Raw genomic sequence first — 17,650 nt, 5'->3', positions numbered from 1 at the left:
TTTAACATGATTCTTGTTAAGTCACTTTTTGCTTACTAGGTCTTTATTTTTCCCCCACCTCAGCGCCTAGTATTTTTCACTAGCCTGGCCTTATTGTCACCCAATTTGGACTGACTTTGATAGGGTCATAACTTCTTCAAGATTAAATGTTTATTTACTTTCAACTCTTCAAAATGTTCAGTGGCACGGATATCCAACATTTTGGGGAGTAGGCCACCTTTATGTACAAAATTTGTGTAAATACTGAAATCGCAAAAGTAACGATGCTGTGTGTGTCAGGGCCACACCTTTGTTGGAAAAAGTGCCCGGACAGCTAGAGGAAACTTCCACGCTGTGGCGACGCAATCGATGTGCATCTGCTTCCTAGATCCACAAAACAAGCATGTTCAAAATGCGAAATTGAACACTTTTCATTGTCAGCTACAACAAAAGACAACAGGATTTGCGCCAAAAAGTAAATAACTATCGAGCAACCATGAGTCAACATAAACACCCAGATTATCACAAAACCTCGTTAATATCAAGTCATCCGAAAAAGGACAGACGCACCTGGATGACGTCACGCGCAGGCCTAAAGTGGCAAAAAAAAATGGCGCTCGTTTAGGACGGGCTGACTGACGAAACAAACGATTGTTTGAGCCGTTTGCTTCACTTTGAATGCGTGACGCGACCCAACCAGGTAAGCAGGAATTTTAACTGTATTGAACAATTCAACTAGTAGCTTTGTTCAAGAATAGACGGTGGAATTTCAACATCATTATCGAGCTACTGGCTCGTTAAATGGCACGTTTTGTTGATTGGGTTAACGCTGTGCTTCCCGGCTATTCATTTTAAGTAAAACTAATCAAGTGAAAATATTTCACACCCGTCGGTAAATATTAGTATTTATAAAATTATAGTATACCTCAAGTTGTACCTTGTTTAACATGAACAAATCACGGAATATAAACCAATGTTCAATAAATGCTAACTTTCCCATGTAAAACGTCCAGGTTGTCTGAAACTGAAAAAAAAAAAAAAAAAACTTTAAAGTGTATCAAAGCGCCTGAAAAAGATAACAATCCCTGTTCAAACTAGAGCCATGTTTTGACCAAAATCAATTTTGATGTTGAAAAGAGAACGGAAAATAATGTAAATTGACCTGGAACAATGACACAGAAACAGCAATATCTTAAACATTTTAACCTGGAAAAAAAAGTATAGATTGTGCTGTTTTTTTTCCTGTCACATTAATCACGAACGTTGTTAACGGCAATTGAAGTTTTCATTCCTGCATATTTTGACAGAGCGCCATTGCATCACCTGGTGCCGTGGATGTGCAACTACACTTGATAAGGCAAAGCACAACCTGTACCTCGGGGCCATAACCCCCACCCCTCCCATTTGAGATGAACTGAAATTACCAAGCCGGATGGATCAACAATTACGAAACAGCACACCCAGAAAATAAGGTACTTTATTTATTTACAGAATCACCTCCAAAAGTACACCTTGGCTCGCGTACAACAAAAGAACATCACGACGCGCGGGTGCTTGAAATTGTGTCCTGCCTGGCAAACGTTCTCACTAAAAGAAAAAAAAAAAAATGGCCAATTGTAACAAAGCAACACAATATTGTTCAGTTTGCTGCATGAAATGGGCCAACATTTTTCTAGCGAGGGTCAAGGAGAACGTGAGGTCATGCACACAGACAATTTCTAGACAAGTCTCTTTTTGTACGTTTTACAATCAATGCGTGAGCAACACACAAACATGACGTACGGCTTTTGTGCACAAATCGATACAAACAGGTGACGAAAAAAATTGCTAGCTTAACACAGTGGTGTCCAAACTAAAGGCTGGGGCCATTTTGGATCCGGCGTTCGTTTTTCTCAATTGGAAAAACATCAAATTAGCGTGACCCTCTCGCATTTTTGGAAAATAGCTGGCCAAGCATATGCAAACTAAAAGGCATCCATCCGTTTATGGTGTCATTCGTTCAGTTGCTGCCTAACATTGGAAATATGAAGTATTAATTGTACTCGGACGCCATCAAGTGGACTCCTGCATGCTGGAGTCCTTTATTAAATGCTTCTTTGGAGAATCTCATGGCTATTAAATGCTGCCTGCTCCTCCAATACATTTCAAATGGCCTCAGTTATAAGTAACGATGGCAAAATGAAGCCTCATGAAGCACCTTTGTTTTGCTCTTCGAGATGGCACTTTTGAATGAAAGCGGCGGAAAGGGAAAACATTTCTGTGGCACACACCCAAGACCGCCATCTATAGGAGTAAGAAAATACTGAAGGTGATTCATGAGGCTTGGTTTTTCTATGGCTAATGATGAGGCAGGTCCACTGAGCTTGTACTTCTGGATTTCATTGGAAAACATAAAAAAAAATAGAGAATTACTTTAAATGGGAAGAAATAATTATTTTAACCCCGGAGAACCCACGGGGTCGTTTGCTAATGGTATTTTGTTAGAAAAGAGTTCTTGGGTTCTCCGGGGTTAAGGGAACAACTCAATATTAAGGGCGCCTGCCTTTTAGTATTTAGATAACGGCCACAGCAATTATAGCGCGACGAATAACAGAATAAACGCAGTGTGTGCAAATGTCTTTGATCGTAACCTGACAGCATCATTCTCCACGTGAAAACAACGGACAGAAACAAATAGTTTCGAGTGTGACCGAGCAGATGGTCAAAGAAAAGTTCAAAGCACCGCAAGCGTGTTCCGGCTTCTAAAACGTGCGCGCTCACATGCAGACGTCACGCATGACAGACAGCAGGCAAGTTCAAAGTGCAGAAAACAAAAACAAAAAAATATGTATCTTTGTCCCTTTAAACAAACCTGTCAGCAGCGCTCTTAATGTTCCAAACATGGCACATCTGGTCTACCGCCCCCTTCCATTATAAAAAAAAAAAAAAAAGGGATATGTCATAAATAAATTAATGTGTTTAGCACCTAGCTCACTATATTGCAGCAAAGCACAGAGACTAAGTCAAAAAAAAGTTGGTGGGCTTTTCAGGATGAACTGGCCATTCACTGAGGGGCGAACGCTGGCCGGTGCCCGTCGAGGCAGCGCCCTTTTCAAAGGTTTGTTCAAGGTCACCGCAGGTCACTACAAGGCCACTAGGGTCAATAAATGTTGCTCAACATCTGGCGACCATAAGCGGGATTGTAGCGACCTCTGGTGAACTTGAGCGGTATTGTGGCAACCTCTCATCCTATAGTGACCTCTGTTGACCTTAAGTGGGATTGTGCGGAGATTGGGCGATCAATTAAATGACCCCTGGTGACCTTTAGCGGTATAATGGTGACCTGGTGATTTTTATAGTAACGGCTGGTGACCTTCAGCGGTATTGTGGTGACCTTTGATGATTTTATAGTGACCTATGTTGATAAGCGGCATTCTGCTACAAGGTACCGCCTCTGTCCAAGGTTCGTTCAAGGTCGCCACCGGTCACTACCAGGTCGTTATGGGTCAACAAATGTTGCTCAACATGTTCTTGCAAAATTTTTAATCTGTTCACATTTTGGGGGTGCAAGAGGAACATCTGTCGACTTTTAGCGGTATTGGGGTGACCTGGTGATCTTAGTGACCTCTCGTGACCTTTAGCAGTACCACTGTTGTTAGGCGGTATTGTTTCCAGGATTTGTTCAAGGTCGCCACAGGTCACCACAAGGTCGTTATGGGTCAACAAATGTTGGTTGAACGTGTTCAAAATTTCTTTAGGGCAAGAGGAATATCTGGCGAGCTTTTGGGTTTTGCAGTGCCTGGTGATCTTATAGTGACCTCTGTTGACCTTAGCTGGTATTGTGGGGAGATCAGATGACCTTGTGGTGACCTCTGGTGTCTTAGTGGTTTTGGGGCAACCTCTGGTGACCTTAAGTGGTATTGTGGCACCTCTGGTGATCTTAAAGGTGATCTCTGTTGACCTTTAGCGGTATTATGGCAACCTCTGGTGATCTTATAGTGACCTCCAACCCTGGAGTGAGATAAGGGAGCAGCTTCCTTTGTGTCCACTCGCCAGCATTTGCCCCTCAATGGGAGAGCGGCTTTAGGGTTCATTCTGAAATTTCAGCCAACACCCCCAACTTTTTGATGAGTCCTGTATCAAAAGAATTGAAATTGAAGGCTGTGGACTAAGTCGAACTCAGAGGTGGACGTGAATCCTTCTCGTCACAATCAAACTCTGGGATTGGTTGCCTATGAGAAAATACAAGCGTATCGTTTGCGTCTATATTTTGGACTTGTTTTGGAAGTCGCCGGACAGCGTCCCTTGGGAAGAGGCGGGCGGCCCGACTTCACGTCTGGTGGACCTCGTGGAACATGAGCTCTCGCGGGATCCGGGTCTCCGGGCCGTAGAGCTTGCAGGCGCGCCGCTCGAAGGCGGCCACGTTCTGCTTGACCACCTCGTCGAAGAACATGGCGGCCAGCTGCGAGTGCAGCAGCGAACGGAACTCGAAGGAGATCTGCACAGGCCGGGCCGGGCCGGATCACGCAAAGGCCAAAAACGCGACGACAAAAAAAGCCGGGCGGGCACTTACGGAAAAGTCGACGGTGCACGTGCGGGGGTAGCCGGGAATGCCGGGACTGAAGCGCCAAATGGTCTCCAGGTGGTTGAAGAGCTTCCCGTCCGTGCACACGGCCTGAATGCAAAAACTTGTACTTTACTTCTGCCGACCGTTTGGACAAATCATGCAATTCATATCCGTAAGTTATATATTTGTTTGCGTCAAGTGTTTTTCGGATTTCCCAAAAGTTGCATGTTTCCCCAAGTTTAGAATCTGTGTGGATGTCAAAAGAACGAAATAAATAATAGTCAAATGGAACATCGTTCCGCGCGTCGTACCGGCGCACCCTTAATTGAACTGATTTAGTTTATCCTTTAACAGTTATCCATTTGTGCTTTGGGCGCCACCTCTGGCCACTTGTGATATTACAGTCCTTAGTTTGCTTGAGTCCCAAATACTTGTAACCCTAACCCAAAATGTTCACAAACTACATTGATTAAATCAAGCATATAACCGAATTATAAATGCTATTCATTTCAAAACAAAATGTTTATCTGACGCAAATGACTACTTAACGCAAATCCTTTGCATAGGCTAACATACCAAAGGGGAATACATGGCACAAAGGAAAATGCTAACGAGCGGAATTGATACAAGGCAGCACGAGGTACCATTCTAACATTAGCTAGCATGTCATCCACAGTCACAAGTTGTTGAATCACCAAACAAACTCATTTTGGGCATATCATAAATGACAACATTCTTCCAAAGAAACTACAGACGCAGGCGGGCCACATTTCGCAGACACACAATGCGTGACTGCCCTCAAGTAAGGCCACGCCGTCCTTCCTCACAACAAAATGTAATATCAAGCCTTAGCACAACAGGCAATCTGAGAAGGAACAGAAAGTATAAAACGGAAGCGCACCTTGACCAGGTGAGGCCGCACGCAGCTGATCATGGATGTGTAGCGCTCGACCACAGGCGGGAAGCCCACTTCCAGCTGGGCCTTGCAGTGGCCCGCCCGTTTGGCCACCGTCTGAGACTTCTTGCACCACGGGACGAACAGCTTGTAGTCGTCCACGTTGGCCACCACGTCGTACATCTCCTGCATGGAGTAGCTGCGGCGGCGGCGCGAGGGCGCGCGTGTCAGCCTGCTGCTTGCGCACAGCTCAGCGCCTTATGGAATGTTGAAAATCGCGAGCTAGGCACGGACCCGGAACCGGCTTGGCGGTTTACGGTGGAGTTAAAAAGGCAACGTTTCAATAGGTGCTCTCTAGAATCGGTAATAAGACTCTTTTTAAAGAGACTTTTTTTAAAAACAATCTGACGAACGGAGCAGAATGATTCGCCGCTTGCAAATTTGACTCATTATGCCGCCTCTCTGAAAACAATTAGATGGCAAGCGTTAATTTATTTTTTTTTCCCCTTTTTTGGCATGTACGAGGATAATGGGGGAGGTCTTTGTCATAACCTCTTCAGACTTAAACAACATGGTGGAGGACATGACAAGTTCGCGTGTCTAAACAAAAAAATATGCAGAATTTTGATTGCCGCCAAATTCTGGGAGACGATTGGACACAAGTTATGACGCTTAGCACGCCCTCTGCGCCCTTTTCAAGTCTGAAAAGATGGCTCCAAAATGCAACTTTAAAAAAAAGGCAAGTTTTTTTTTTTTTCATGTTGCCGTACAAATTTATGCTCATTCTCATCAAATCAACTTGCTTTTTGTATCAATTTAAAGGTCCCGAGTGTTAACATTGTTATTTAGAAAATAAATCACTTATTTTTTTCAGCTTAGTGTGCCTCAGAGTGGACATTCCTGGAAGCGCAGTGTGGTTCTGTAATGCGGTATCACTAGTGCTTGCAGTTGACTCACCAAGCCGCCTCTAAAAAGAATTAGACGGCAAACGCTGTTTTTATATATTTTACCTTCTTGGCATGCATGGAGAATAAGGATGAAGTCTTCATCTTAAAAATAGCTTACCGGTGATGAGGAATTATGACTTGCTAGATAAAAAGTTAAATTAAAATGTTAATGAATGTGGGGGTTTTTTTGTACTAAACATGGTACCATTTTTTTCACGTACCAAATTTTCAAAGTCTTGCTAAAAAAATAAAGATCTAAATCAATTATTTTTTAATAAAATGACAGTCATTTCAATATGTTGATATTTTTGCTCAATGCTGTCATACCGCCAGCATCCGATTTGGACCCATGCCTATGGCTAGCAAAGCCCATTCAGGAGCAAAGGTGCGGCCTTCTCAGCAAACATTACCCCAGTATCCGGCGTTCCGAGTACTCCTTCCTTTTGTTGGTGAGGCTGATGAAGTTCCTGCTCTGGGGAAAACTCGCCATTGCGTCCCAGTCGTGAAGGCAAAGCGCCCGGGGTGATCTGATCATCAAAATGCCGCACGAGGACAAATGTCTGCAGAGGGACGGACGAGAGAGCCAGCCGCGGGTTAGAAAACCTCAATGGGGTCCACGGATCCATTTCGGCCTTCCGTATCTACTAGAGGCCCTTTAAGAGCGCAGGAACCAAATCGGGAAGTTCCCGATGTGCCCTGACGGTTCGAGTCGCCACCTGCTTTCGCGCACAAAAAGTTCCGGGTCAGACGCAGTCCCACCAAGGACTACCTGAGTACCTCTTCTGTACTCTGGGCTTTGTTTGATGGACCTACTCGGGAACATAGAGGTGGGGGCGTATCGTTCTAACAAAAGCACATTGGTTGCTTGAATTTGGGGGTGTGTTGTATGGGCTTAGTTGTTTTTTCCCCTCAATCTGCAGCCGCCATTATGCCACTCAGCAGTTATTTTCACTACTTTGGCTAGTTTCATATTTTTAAATAACGGAAGGCCAGAACATTGAAAGGCGGATGGATGATCTGGAACGAGCTCTCCTGAGTATTTTACAGGGGTGGGAACATCCAACGGCAATTTGCTTCAACTATGAGAAAAGACGAGGCGCTGAATGGACGCCCGCCTTTGCCAAGCACTTTTGTAACGCAAAACCTTGAAAAATTATATATTAGAAAATACACAGACAGAACACATTTTATGTTTGTCGATTGGGGTCAGTACACACGGTCCTCCTCAGTCCATTGTATGTGTGTGTTTCTTTTTTTTTTTTTTTTTTTAAACCAGGCTTCCCCTCAAAGCATTCGCTGTAAGTACGAAAATGCATGAACGCCAGCCGCTCGCAGCTTTGTTGCTGGATTGCACAGTTCCGATAAAGTATATCAACTTATTGGTATTAAGCTAACAGCCGAATATAAATAAAGAATAAGCTAATTTGTCTGCGTTCTCATGCAGTGTGTCGCAACAAATGATGACGCTTCTTTTGTTCATCATCATGCTTGTCATTCAGCTTTTTTACTTGTTGGAAAGGAGGGGTAGTTTTTTTTTCCTCATTTTCACATCAGCCTGATTTGAATCAACTAATTTGATTCACCGCGTGTGAACGCAAACTCGCGGGCCACGCTTAAGAACCTCGGACCAGGAATCCCTGCAAGTCAGAGTTCCCGGTCTTCTTGGTCTGAAAGAGCCTAAAAGGACGCACAGGGCTGACTGGCTGCTTCTCATTTGATATGTGACGAGTGCTCATGCGTGGACATGTTGGAATGTGGCTTCTGGTAGCTGACCTTCATAAGCCGGGACGGGACTAGAATATCTCACCCAGTTACGTCCTCACCGACACAGGTGTTTTAAAAAAAGCCTTTTTGGCCTTTTGGTCAGATGATATCATGGAAAACTCCAGTTCTGACAGGTTATGCCTTCAAACCTTGACTCTGGCTTTGCTAGGTGGAATTTGCGCGTTATCCTTTTGGTTGTGTACATTTTGTACAGGTACTCCAGCTTCCTCCCGTATTTGAAAAATATCATTCAAACCCATTAACACAATCCAATTGCAATCAGTCAACTTAAAAAAAAAAAAAACAAGTTTGTAGGTCAAGGTGATTATTGGGGGGGCAGGCAGTTTTCATAGTTCAAAGTACAACCGCAGTTAGTGACGGCTTATTGAACAGTTTGTTCAGAATGCCTAAAGCAGGTACACAACTAACGCAGACGCGATTTGAACATTTAAATGCATATCAACAATAAAACCGCCAATTAAAGCAAGGCACTAATAAAGGTTGTAGGATGGCTCATACCTCCATCACACGAAGTCTGTGACACATTCTCCAAGGCAAAAGCCCCGTCGAAAATGTTGAAAAACACTCGTAGGTCATAAATGCAATAATAAACGAATAGTATGGAGAACCCGAGAGCCTTCTGGCGAGGCGGTGGTCTGATGACGTCACGTTAGGTCGCAGCGGAAAGTCATCGGAATCCAAGAACGCCGTGTACTCGTAATCGTTCGGCGAGCGTTCTACTTGGGACTTTTGCTCGTAGCCGGGCGGTTCTTACCTGATGTTCTGTCGAACGCATATTCGGGCCACCGCCGGACGGCTCGAGCGAGGGGAGCCCACGGCGGCAATCTGGAGGTAGTCGCTAAAAGTCCGCACACCCATGGGCAACCTCCGGGCGGTGGTCGCGGCTGCCATCAAAACAGCCACTCGGCGCCGATGGCGGAGAAGCAACCGCGACGACAAAACAAAAGGGAAAGTAAAAGGAGTCCGGGTCGAACCGAGACGCGTACGCGTCGCTCACGAATGAAGCATTCGATAACTTGCTGGCGAAGGAACGAAGGTAAATGATGCTAGCTAAGCGCGAGCTAGCGTTAGCCGGCTAGCGAGCTCACCCGATTAGCGCGACACAAAGCGAAAACATCACTCGCGCTCTCACATCGTTTCTGATCGTAAGCTACGGAAAGGTCGCCGGGTAGACGTTTCCCCGCTGGAGCCCGAAAGCGGCTGGTTCCGGACGACCTTCTACCGCTCGCGAAAATGCCGGTGGGACAAAACTGCTCGCTCTGCTCGCTCGTCGGCTCGAAACGGCCGAAAAGCTAAAGAGTGCCCCCTAGTGGGCTGGGGCAACGACGAACGGGATTTCTTTACGTAACGGTCGGATAGTAGCTGCTCTCCATATGTGAGCTTTCTCAACTCGGCTTGTTCCGTTGTCATGAACGTTTATGTAATATCACCATTGCTTCCGTTGTTGCGTTATGTTTTACTTGTTTTATTTATCGCTCGAACATGGAATGTCGTCTGCTACTCGGGAAGTGAACGGAATAAGAATGTCATCGTGTGGTATAATAATAGCGTACAAATGACACTAAAACTCTTGAATCTTGAACGTTTTCAAAGCTTCTCTCTCAAACGCACCTGATTCAAAAGATCAGCTGACCAGGAGCCCGATAATGATCCTGAACGTTTGAATCAGGTGTGTCAGGCAAAGAAACCTGGAAAACATGCGGGACCCTCGAGGAGTTTGGACACCCCTGTTTTAAATGGGGTGTACGCAATTTGACTTTGCCATTTAACTACAGCTGTTATTATTTGCGTTATTTTTGTATGACAGATGATGATGTTAAAATGTTTTTCTAAGTGCAGCGTGCACAATGAAAATCGGTGTGCATAACAGAAAGGAAATTCGACATTTGGAGAGGATGCTTCAATAAATGCTGACATTTATTTTTCTGGACATTTTATTAAAAGGCAGCCACAGTACATGTCAGTGTTGTGCACATGATAAGGAGACAAAAACGCTTATAACAAAAAGACTTTATAGTTTCTGGTGGAGAATGACAAAGCCGGATGAATTTAGGGAGTCACAAGTGCTTCTATAATCCTCCTTAACATTGCATTCTTCTAGATTTTTTTTTTAAACAAATCACTGCCTTGCTGCTACATGTGTGACCCATTGTTCTAGTAACACGCAAAAATTATATATATTTTTTCATACTAGAGTTTTTGACACATTTCCAGTTTCCTTTTTTTTTTAAGATTCTGCACTATGTGTAAATTTGACATGAGATGTGTCTCACAATCTTTCCACAAGATGTACCCAAAGTGGGTCAGGTGACTTGAGATTTAGGGGAGCACTTGTGTGGCATTTTGAAAGCGGATGAGTTCTTGAATTTCTATTAACTCTAAGTCAAGAATAGTTGATGATTTGGTAAAGCCACTCTTTGTCGGCTTGTATAAGCACATGCGGTACAAGGAATACTAGTGTGAAAAACGGCTTTGTCAAGCTCTCCTCTGGTTCTGCCTTTTCATCTCTGTAGCTAAATTCATTAAAAACCTCACTAACACATTCCAAACACGGGAGCCTTCATTTCGACTTTGTTCATGTATTATCATTTGGTTTGTTCATTATCTTTCAAGGACAGCAAGAGTGAGCCGCTTGCCAAATTCTGAGCCCGCATTTAGCATGACTTCTCTGACACTTTATTAGTTTGAAGGGAAACGTGTCTTTTGTCAGGTGTACGGATTTGACAGGTTGGAGCGGTCCCCGAGTTCACGCATGGGGACGACCTCAATCGCTGCACACATGATCCACACGCGCGTTCTCAATATTCTTCGTTCATACCAGACGTGCATTTATACTCGGCATAATCACTGATCCCCGCCGGTCCGGGTGACCCCCTTTCTCTGTGTGCGTGCGTGCGTGCGTGCGTGCGTGCGTGCGTGTGCGTGCAGGGCCTCCTTCGTGTGGGATCGAAACACGAGTGAGTTTATAAAGAGTGCTTTGCGCTGCTCACTAAAGGGATATTTGACAAGGAGGAGTAGGATGAAGAAGTTTTGTGTGCTGCTTCTGGTGCTGCTGGTAGCCGCTTCACGTTCTGTGGCCAGTAAGTAGAGAACATTCTCTTTCTTTTTTTTTTCTTAGAAGTAATATTAGTGTTGTTGTTGTTATTCAAAATATACAGTGAGGCAAACGGGGAACTATAATATTTTATATCTCTTCTATGTGAAATTTGATCTGTTTGATATGCAGTGTTTTTTTTTTATTTTTATAACAATCAATTGACTCAATCCCATCCCATAGAACTATTTTTACATTTACGGGTCTGGACTCTTGATCCAAGGTCCTTTTTTTTTTTTTTTTGCTGTTTGGCTAAAGGTGGGTTTAATAATGGCTTATACTTAATGAATAAATTACTAAATTGACCAGTTCCTTAAGGTAATTAAAGACCAGTTTGGTACCAAAGTACCTAAGGGTTAGTAATTTATCACTGTAAGTTCTAAAAGTACTAACAGTAAAAAATTATTTTAAGTGCTAATGTATTAAACCGATCAATTACGTAAGTTGCTTGAGTACTAAAGTTATGTTCACTAAGAGGAACATATTTTAATGGAATAGTTTTCATTCAAATTCAACCCTGTGTTGATTTTTTTTGTTTTTGTTTTAATTTGCATTCAAGCCGCACACAGCTGAGGGTCACATGAGAAGGATTGGTGGAAGGGGGAGTTCATTCAAATTCCGTCTGACACATTTATACTGTATGCATTATGAATAAAATACTACCTCCGTGATCCCGGATGATGTTAGACAAAGGAACAATTTGATCTGAAACTCTACAGCAAATCAAAATTCTGTTTCAACCTACTGGTTGAGAATTTTTTCATTTTTCCCATCTGAAATAAAGAAGGGAAACATAAAGTGCTCTGGTCAAGCCGATGCAAAAAAAAGATGCTTACTGGATGGATAATGTTTTATGTAACTTTTACCATTCATATATTTCACACAGATCGACAGATTAGCTGTTTCTCCTCACGAGTTTCACACGGATCGATAGATTAGCTGTTTCTCCTCACCAGAGTAAGGAGGGAAAATTGAGTACACAGCGAAAACCCATGCAGGCACAGGACAAACATGCAAACTCCACACGGGCTACTTGTACTTTGAGCTGAACGTGCTAATCACTCTTCCACTGTGCCTCCTTGAATATAAATGCGTATATATTTTCTAAATCATTTTAGAGCCCAAATATGGCTTGACTCCCTATCCGTCGTGGAACACCAAGCTTTACCCAGTCTGGAAAGATGGAGACCTCCGTTTCGCAGACTCCTGGAAAGGTTTGTATCACAAAGCGTTGCAATTCATCCAACTCTCTTATTTTGCTACATAAAATGTCCTGCTCAAGTATTTCTCACCTGCCGTCATATTGAGAAAGAAAAGCCTTTGTTTTTTTCTGGAAAATCATGTGTAGCACGTGTTCTTTGCACAGGTGGAAAAGTAACGTTCAACGTAGCCAACGACTCGCCAACTCTGACCGGAGCCAAAGTGACCTTCGCGATAGACTTGGAATTCCCTCACAACCAAAAAGTCCGGGCTGACGGAGAAGTGGTTTGGGCACGGGACTGCCTTGTTAACGGTAACTGACTAGAAAGTGTAATTCCCTCGGCGCTGCGGCTGCCGAGGCGTAATCTATGTTGCGTTGTCATCCAGGGAGCAGATATCTGGCATCCCAGGCTGTTTTCCCGACTCCCAAGAAACCCTGGGAAGCGCTTTTCCCTGACGGGACACCAATCGAGAAGGACAAAAAGCCCAACTATGTCTTTGTGTGGAAGACCTGGGGTAAGAACCCTTCCTACAATCTCGTTCACATTTAGAAGTAAGCGAGGCTATAAGTTCATTCATTTGAATTTACTACCGTAAATTTCGGACTGTAACCTGCTACTTTTTTTTTCTTTTTTTTTACGCTTGAAAGCCCGTGGTTTATCGTCCAAAGTGGCATATTTGCTTTTTTGATACTAGCCACCAGGGGGCAATCTCCAAGTAAAGAAAGGGAGACGGAAGATGTTACAAAGCGTTGATTTTGACTTGGAACTGCTATTTTACTCGCCACCGGGGGGCACTCTCCGCTAATAAACGCAAAGGTCAAAGCAATAACGATGACGTGCTTTGGGCAGGTCAGTACTGGCAGGTGGCAGACGGTCCCTCCTCCGCACTGACCATCGACACAAGCAACGTTCCGCTCGGCTCCTACACTATGGACATCGTCATCTACCACTACCGAAGCAAAGAGAAGTTCATTCCTCTGGGTTACGCCTCCACTCAATTCTCCATCACCGGTAGGAAATTCACCAATCGACCTCCGCTTGGGAATCGTTCAGTCGTTTCAACACGCGCAGTATTTTTCAGCATTTTTGGCTCATTTTCTAACACGTCATTCTCACGTTGTTTTAGCGATGGATGGCGCAGTCCTGCTGGCGTGGTCCCGCAATGTCCATTCCAATATATTTTTCTCCATGCAAAACTCTCATTTTTAAAAGAAGACAACTCCGAAAACCTATCCAATGACTTTATCCATTAAAACAATGACTACAATATAGCATATTTAAGTCAACATAGTTATGACACATCATTTAACTTTAATGACAAATCAGGAAAAGAGAGGTGTCTTGCTGTAAATACTTAAAGCAATGCTTATTGTGCGAGTCCCTTATAATAAGATTTTGTTTTTGCAATCATTTCTTAAATGAAGAAAAATGGTCTTCAGCTGAACATCATTTCAAATCATTTAATCATCCTGTGTGAAAAAATAGAAGTCAAGAAACTGCTAGATTTAATATCTTGAAATAAGCATGACTTGAGAATTATTTTGTTCCACACATTTTTTCCTTTTTAGACACTACAGTATGCATAAAAATATGTATATTATTATTTTGAGCCTTTTCCACTTTCTCAAAATGGACTTTTTGCAATTTAGAATTTTTTTGCGCGGGCAGATCAAATCCCATTTGCCGTCTCGCTGGACCAAGTGGACGACGCCCTGGCCGGCGACCTGAGCTTCGTCCTGAACAGGGCCATCGCCTTCAGCGTGAGCCTGCACGACCCCAGCAGCTTCCTGAGCCAGGCCGACATCACCTTCAACTGGGATTTCGGGGATGGCAGCGGGGCCCTCATTTCCCGAGAGCTGAGCGTCACCCACACCTACGTCAGCGAAGGCGCCTTCAAGCCCCGCGTGGTGGTCCAGGCCGTCATCCCCGACCAGACCTGCGACCCGTCGCCGGACGCCACCACCGAGGCCCCGGCGCCGCCCGGCGCCCGGGACGCTTCGGGCGAGCCGTCCCGCCTTCCCGGCGGGGTGACGGGACGGGCCTCCGAGCGCGCCCGGCCTTCCGTGGCCGTTCATTCGGACGCGGAGGAAGACAACGGCGAGGACGAGGCCTCCGCCGCTCGGCCCGCCCGGGGAGGAGCTCCGCCGGCCGCCGACTTCCGGGCACGCGATGACCCCGCCGCCAACGCGTTGAGCGAGGGGGCCGCCGGCCGTGGGGCCGCGCGAGGTAAAGGTGGACGAAAAGGGAGGAAAGCCACGAGGGCCCCCCGCGGCCCCCGTTGTAAAACTTGCAATTTGTGCAGCGACGCCGGCTTGCTGTTTGATTAAACGGGCCCAGATTCGCACGGGTGAACGCGGAAGTTAAAATGACATTTTTAGGCGACATTTTTGTCCGTCATCTATTACGTGTAAGTACGTATAAGATGCGTGAAAATACCTCTTTGGGATGGGATGTGTTAAAGGCGGTCCCGATTTGGACACAAAGCACTCCCTCCCTCCGTTGCCTTTTCCGATCGGGCGGCGTACAGTATACATGTTTTTCCCGGGCAGGCTTAAAGCGACCATCGTCACTGACGGGCCAAGGCGCCGTCGTCCCGCTGGCCAAAAGGGCAACAGAAGACAAAGGCGCGGAGGACGATTGCGTCACATATCGCTACGGCTCCTTCTGCGCCGACATTCAAGTGGTCGGTGGGTCCCTTGCCTTTAACGCCTAACGCTCTCCCGATCCAACTTCCCCTGGGCGTACGGCAACGAACTTTCTCTCCGTTTTCAGAGGCGCTGGAGAAAGTCGAAATTGTGCAAATGGAAAACGGCGTCCTGGCGACGGCGGGAGCGAACGACAAGGCCATTGATGTGACGGTGACCTGCCAGGGAAGGTGAAGGCGCCCTCCGCCGCATCCGACGGGCGCGACGTGCTTCACTCGTGACTTGATGACTGAGGTGTCTCTCCCGCTCACTCAGCTTCCCCAAACAGGTGTGCAGCATGATTCTGGATGCGGAGTGCTTGAAGCCCATTCACAGCGAGTGCGACGCGCCCCGGCCCTCCAAAGAGTGCCACATGGTCTTGCGCCATTTCTTCAACGGCTCGGGCGTCTACTGCCTCAACGTGTCCGTGGCCAACGACGTCAGCTTGGCCGTCGCCAGCGCCAAAGTCAACATTGACCCGGGTGAGTTGCCGCGGTTTCCTTCTAGCAATGCGGGGGCCCCGTTTTCAACTTTGCCCTCGCTGACAGAGACCGTCTCGCTTTCAGGCTCTGGGCCGTCCTCTTCCGGCGTCATCGCCGCTGTGCTGGGGCTCATGCTTCTCATTTTATCTGTAGGAGTCGTGGCGTTTTCTTACAGGTACATTTTTGTCTGTCTCGCTAGCTGGCTATCTCTCTAGCTACCTTTTTCTCTATCTATCTAGCAAGCGAAACGCCTCTCTGTTTATCTCCCTCTTTAACTATTATCTACCAAGCTAGCTTTAGCTAGCTACGTAGCTAGCACATCTATCGATCTGTCCATGTATAGATATATCGCTCTAGCTAGCTAGCTAGCTTTCTCCCTATCTTCCTCTTTCTCTATCTAGCTAGCTAAATACCCCTCCCTCTTACTCATTCTATCTAGCTAGTTAGATAGATCTATACATCAATAGATGTGCTAGCTACGTAGTTCGCTAAGTAGCCAGCACATCTATTGATCTATTGATTTGGCTAGCTAGAAAGCTAGCACGTCTATCTCGCTAGTGAGCTATCTCGCTGCTATGCTAGCTAGCTGCTGCTGGCTGCTCTAAAAACCACACCATCCTACTTACTATGTATGTAATATCAACAGCGACCAGAAATGGCACCAAAAACACAAAGATCAAGTACAAACGTATGAACTGTTAAACTAAATCATTTCCAAAGCATTATTTCGGTGCGGCCCAGTACCAGTTGATCCACGGTTCGCGGACCGGGGGTTGGGGACCGCTGCTTTATCTGCACTTTTTCTCTGTGACAAGCCCCACCCCCTTGGGCATGGACCACGCCACAAAAATTGTATTGTTCAAAACCTAAAAGAGTTATTATGTATTTCACATATAGTGTTTCGTTTCATGAATAGTATATCATTTTTTCAGATTTTATCATAATTTTTTTTCCGTCAAGATCCTAGAAAGGGTTGTTAACCTCCTCGGTGTCGATTGTCATATGGGCAAACGTTGCAATCCAGTAAATCCCATTTGCAAGCATTTTGCAATGAAGGCGCGGTGCCGTTTTGAAATTTTACCTGTTTTGATAGTCATTTTTAGCCTCCCAATGGAAAATGTTTCCGTTTTGACACCTGGGCGATCGTCACACGTTTTGTTCCAAACTGACCCCGGCCCCCATCAGGGAAGGGAAAAGGTATTTGGTCCTGCTTATTTTGGGGACCTCTGCTGTAAGTGGTTAAAAAACCATCTGGGAAGCATGAAGAGGCTGCATCGATTTGAAACTTCAATCCTGCTTCTAATTGAAGTTTGAGGGTTAGCGGAAGACCTAAAAAGTGGTGAGTGACACCATTTGACTTGACCAGTCACTTTTTTTGTCACTGTGTGCCCCGTGATCGGCTGGCAGCCAGTTGAGGCTGTAAGCCACCTGCTGCCCGAACACAGCTGGGATAGGAAGCAGCAAGCCCCCCACCCTTCTGATGGATGGATATGTCTTTTCTCTCCCTGAACCTTGAAGAGTTTAGCTTTGGTTCAGTATCAAGCTCGCTACTGCCACCCAGCAGGCTCAAGGCGGCTTTGTGCGCTGGAGGGATTAGTTCTTAAGTCAATACGATGGAGGGGATTTTACAGCGGTCAAGATGTGTGCGTCACTCCCCAGGCGCCTGAAGTCCTACCAGCAGCTGAAGGAAGACGCGAAGGAGGACGAGGACCCTCGGCGGGGCCGGCGTCACACTTCTTCCACGTCAATCCTGTGGAAGCTGTTCAAGCGGCGAGGTGTGCTCCATCAACGTCCCCTGCTGCAGGACGGACTCGTGTGAACCGGGCATCTTCACCTCTCTCCTCACCGTGCCCATTTTATACCTTTTTTATTGTACTTTTTTTTATACAGTATATATGTATGAACATCAGCCTCTTGTGAATCAAAACGTTGCCAAATTATACCAGATTTTTGTGCTTGGAGACATCGTGCTCACCGAATCAGAGCAATGAATCAGTTTGTCTTTTTCCATTAAAACTCTGCATGGAGCATTCATG

The 17,650-nt window shown here is 45.5% G+C and overlaps 2 protein-coding genes across 6 annotated transcripts; one reads left to right on the top strand and one right to left on the bottom strand.

Moving 5' to 3' along the window:
* The first annotated feature begins 583 nt into the window (after positions 1-583).
* Positions 584-17,642, top strand: pmelb (premelanosome protein b). Of its 5 annotated transcripts, XM_088408343.1 has the most exons (13): positions 584-679; positions 1,287-1,451; positions 11,081-11,232; positions 12,365-12,460; positions 12,613-12,759; positions 12,834-12,962; positions 13,298-13,459; positions 14,117-14,674; positions 14,998-15,135; positions 15,221-15,323; positions 15,409-15,614; positions 15,699-15,789; positions 17,274-17,642. In XM_088408343.1, exons 3-13 carry the CDS (start codon positions 11,172-11,174, stop codon positions 17,431-17,433), a joined length of 1,851 nt encoding a protein of 616 aa, XP_088264469.1. In that variant the 5' UTR covers positions 584-679; positions 1,287-1,451; positions 11,081-11,171; the 3' UTR covers positions 17,434-17,642. The 5 variants fall into 5 exon arrangements, with proteins under 5 accessions (XP_088264469.1, XP_088264470.1, XP_088264472.1 ...); XM_088408344.1 differs by lacking the exons at positions 584-679; positions 1,287-1,451 and adding an exon at positions 8,851-9,188; XM_088408345.1 differs by lacking the exons at positions 584-679; positions 1,287-1,451 and adding an exon at positions 9,507-9,527 and having other exon boundaries at positions 17,254-17,425.
* On the bottom strand, positions 1,439-9,419 carry coq10a (coenzyme Q10A). Its single transcript, XM_088408348.1, has 5 exons — positions 8,907-9,419; positions 6,778-6,927; positions 5,427-5,619; positions 4,532-4,633; positions 1,439-4,456 (listed from the first exon to the last, which is right to left on the bottom strand). Exons 1-5 carry the CDS (start codon positions 9,041-9,043, stop codon positions 4,289-4,291), a joined length of 750 nt encoding a protein of 249 aa, XP_088264474.1. The 5' UTR covers positions 9,044-9,419; the 3' UTR covers positions 1,439-4,288.
* Positions 17,643-17,650: the final 8 nt, after the last annotated feature.

The sequence above is a fragment of the Hippichthys cyanospilos genome, chromosome 2, assembly GCF_059441005.1.
Source record: "Hippichthys cyanospilos isolate Australia breed blue-spotted pipefish chromosome 2, RoL_Hcya_1.0, whole genome shotgun sequence".
Lineage (NCBI taxonomy): Eukaryota > Metazoa > Chordata > Actinopteri > Syngnathiformes > Syngnathidae > Hippichthys > Hippichthys cyanospilos.
This window is presented reverse-complemented; position numbering and strand designations above follow the sequence as displayed.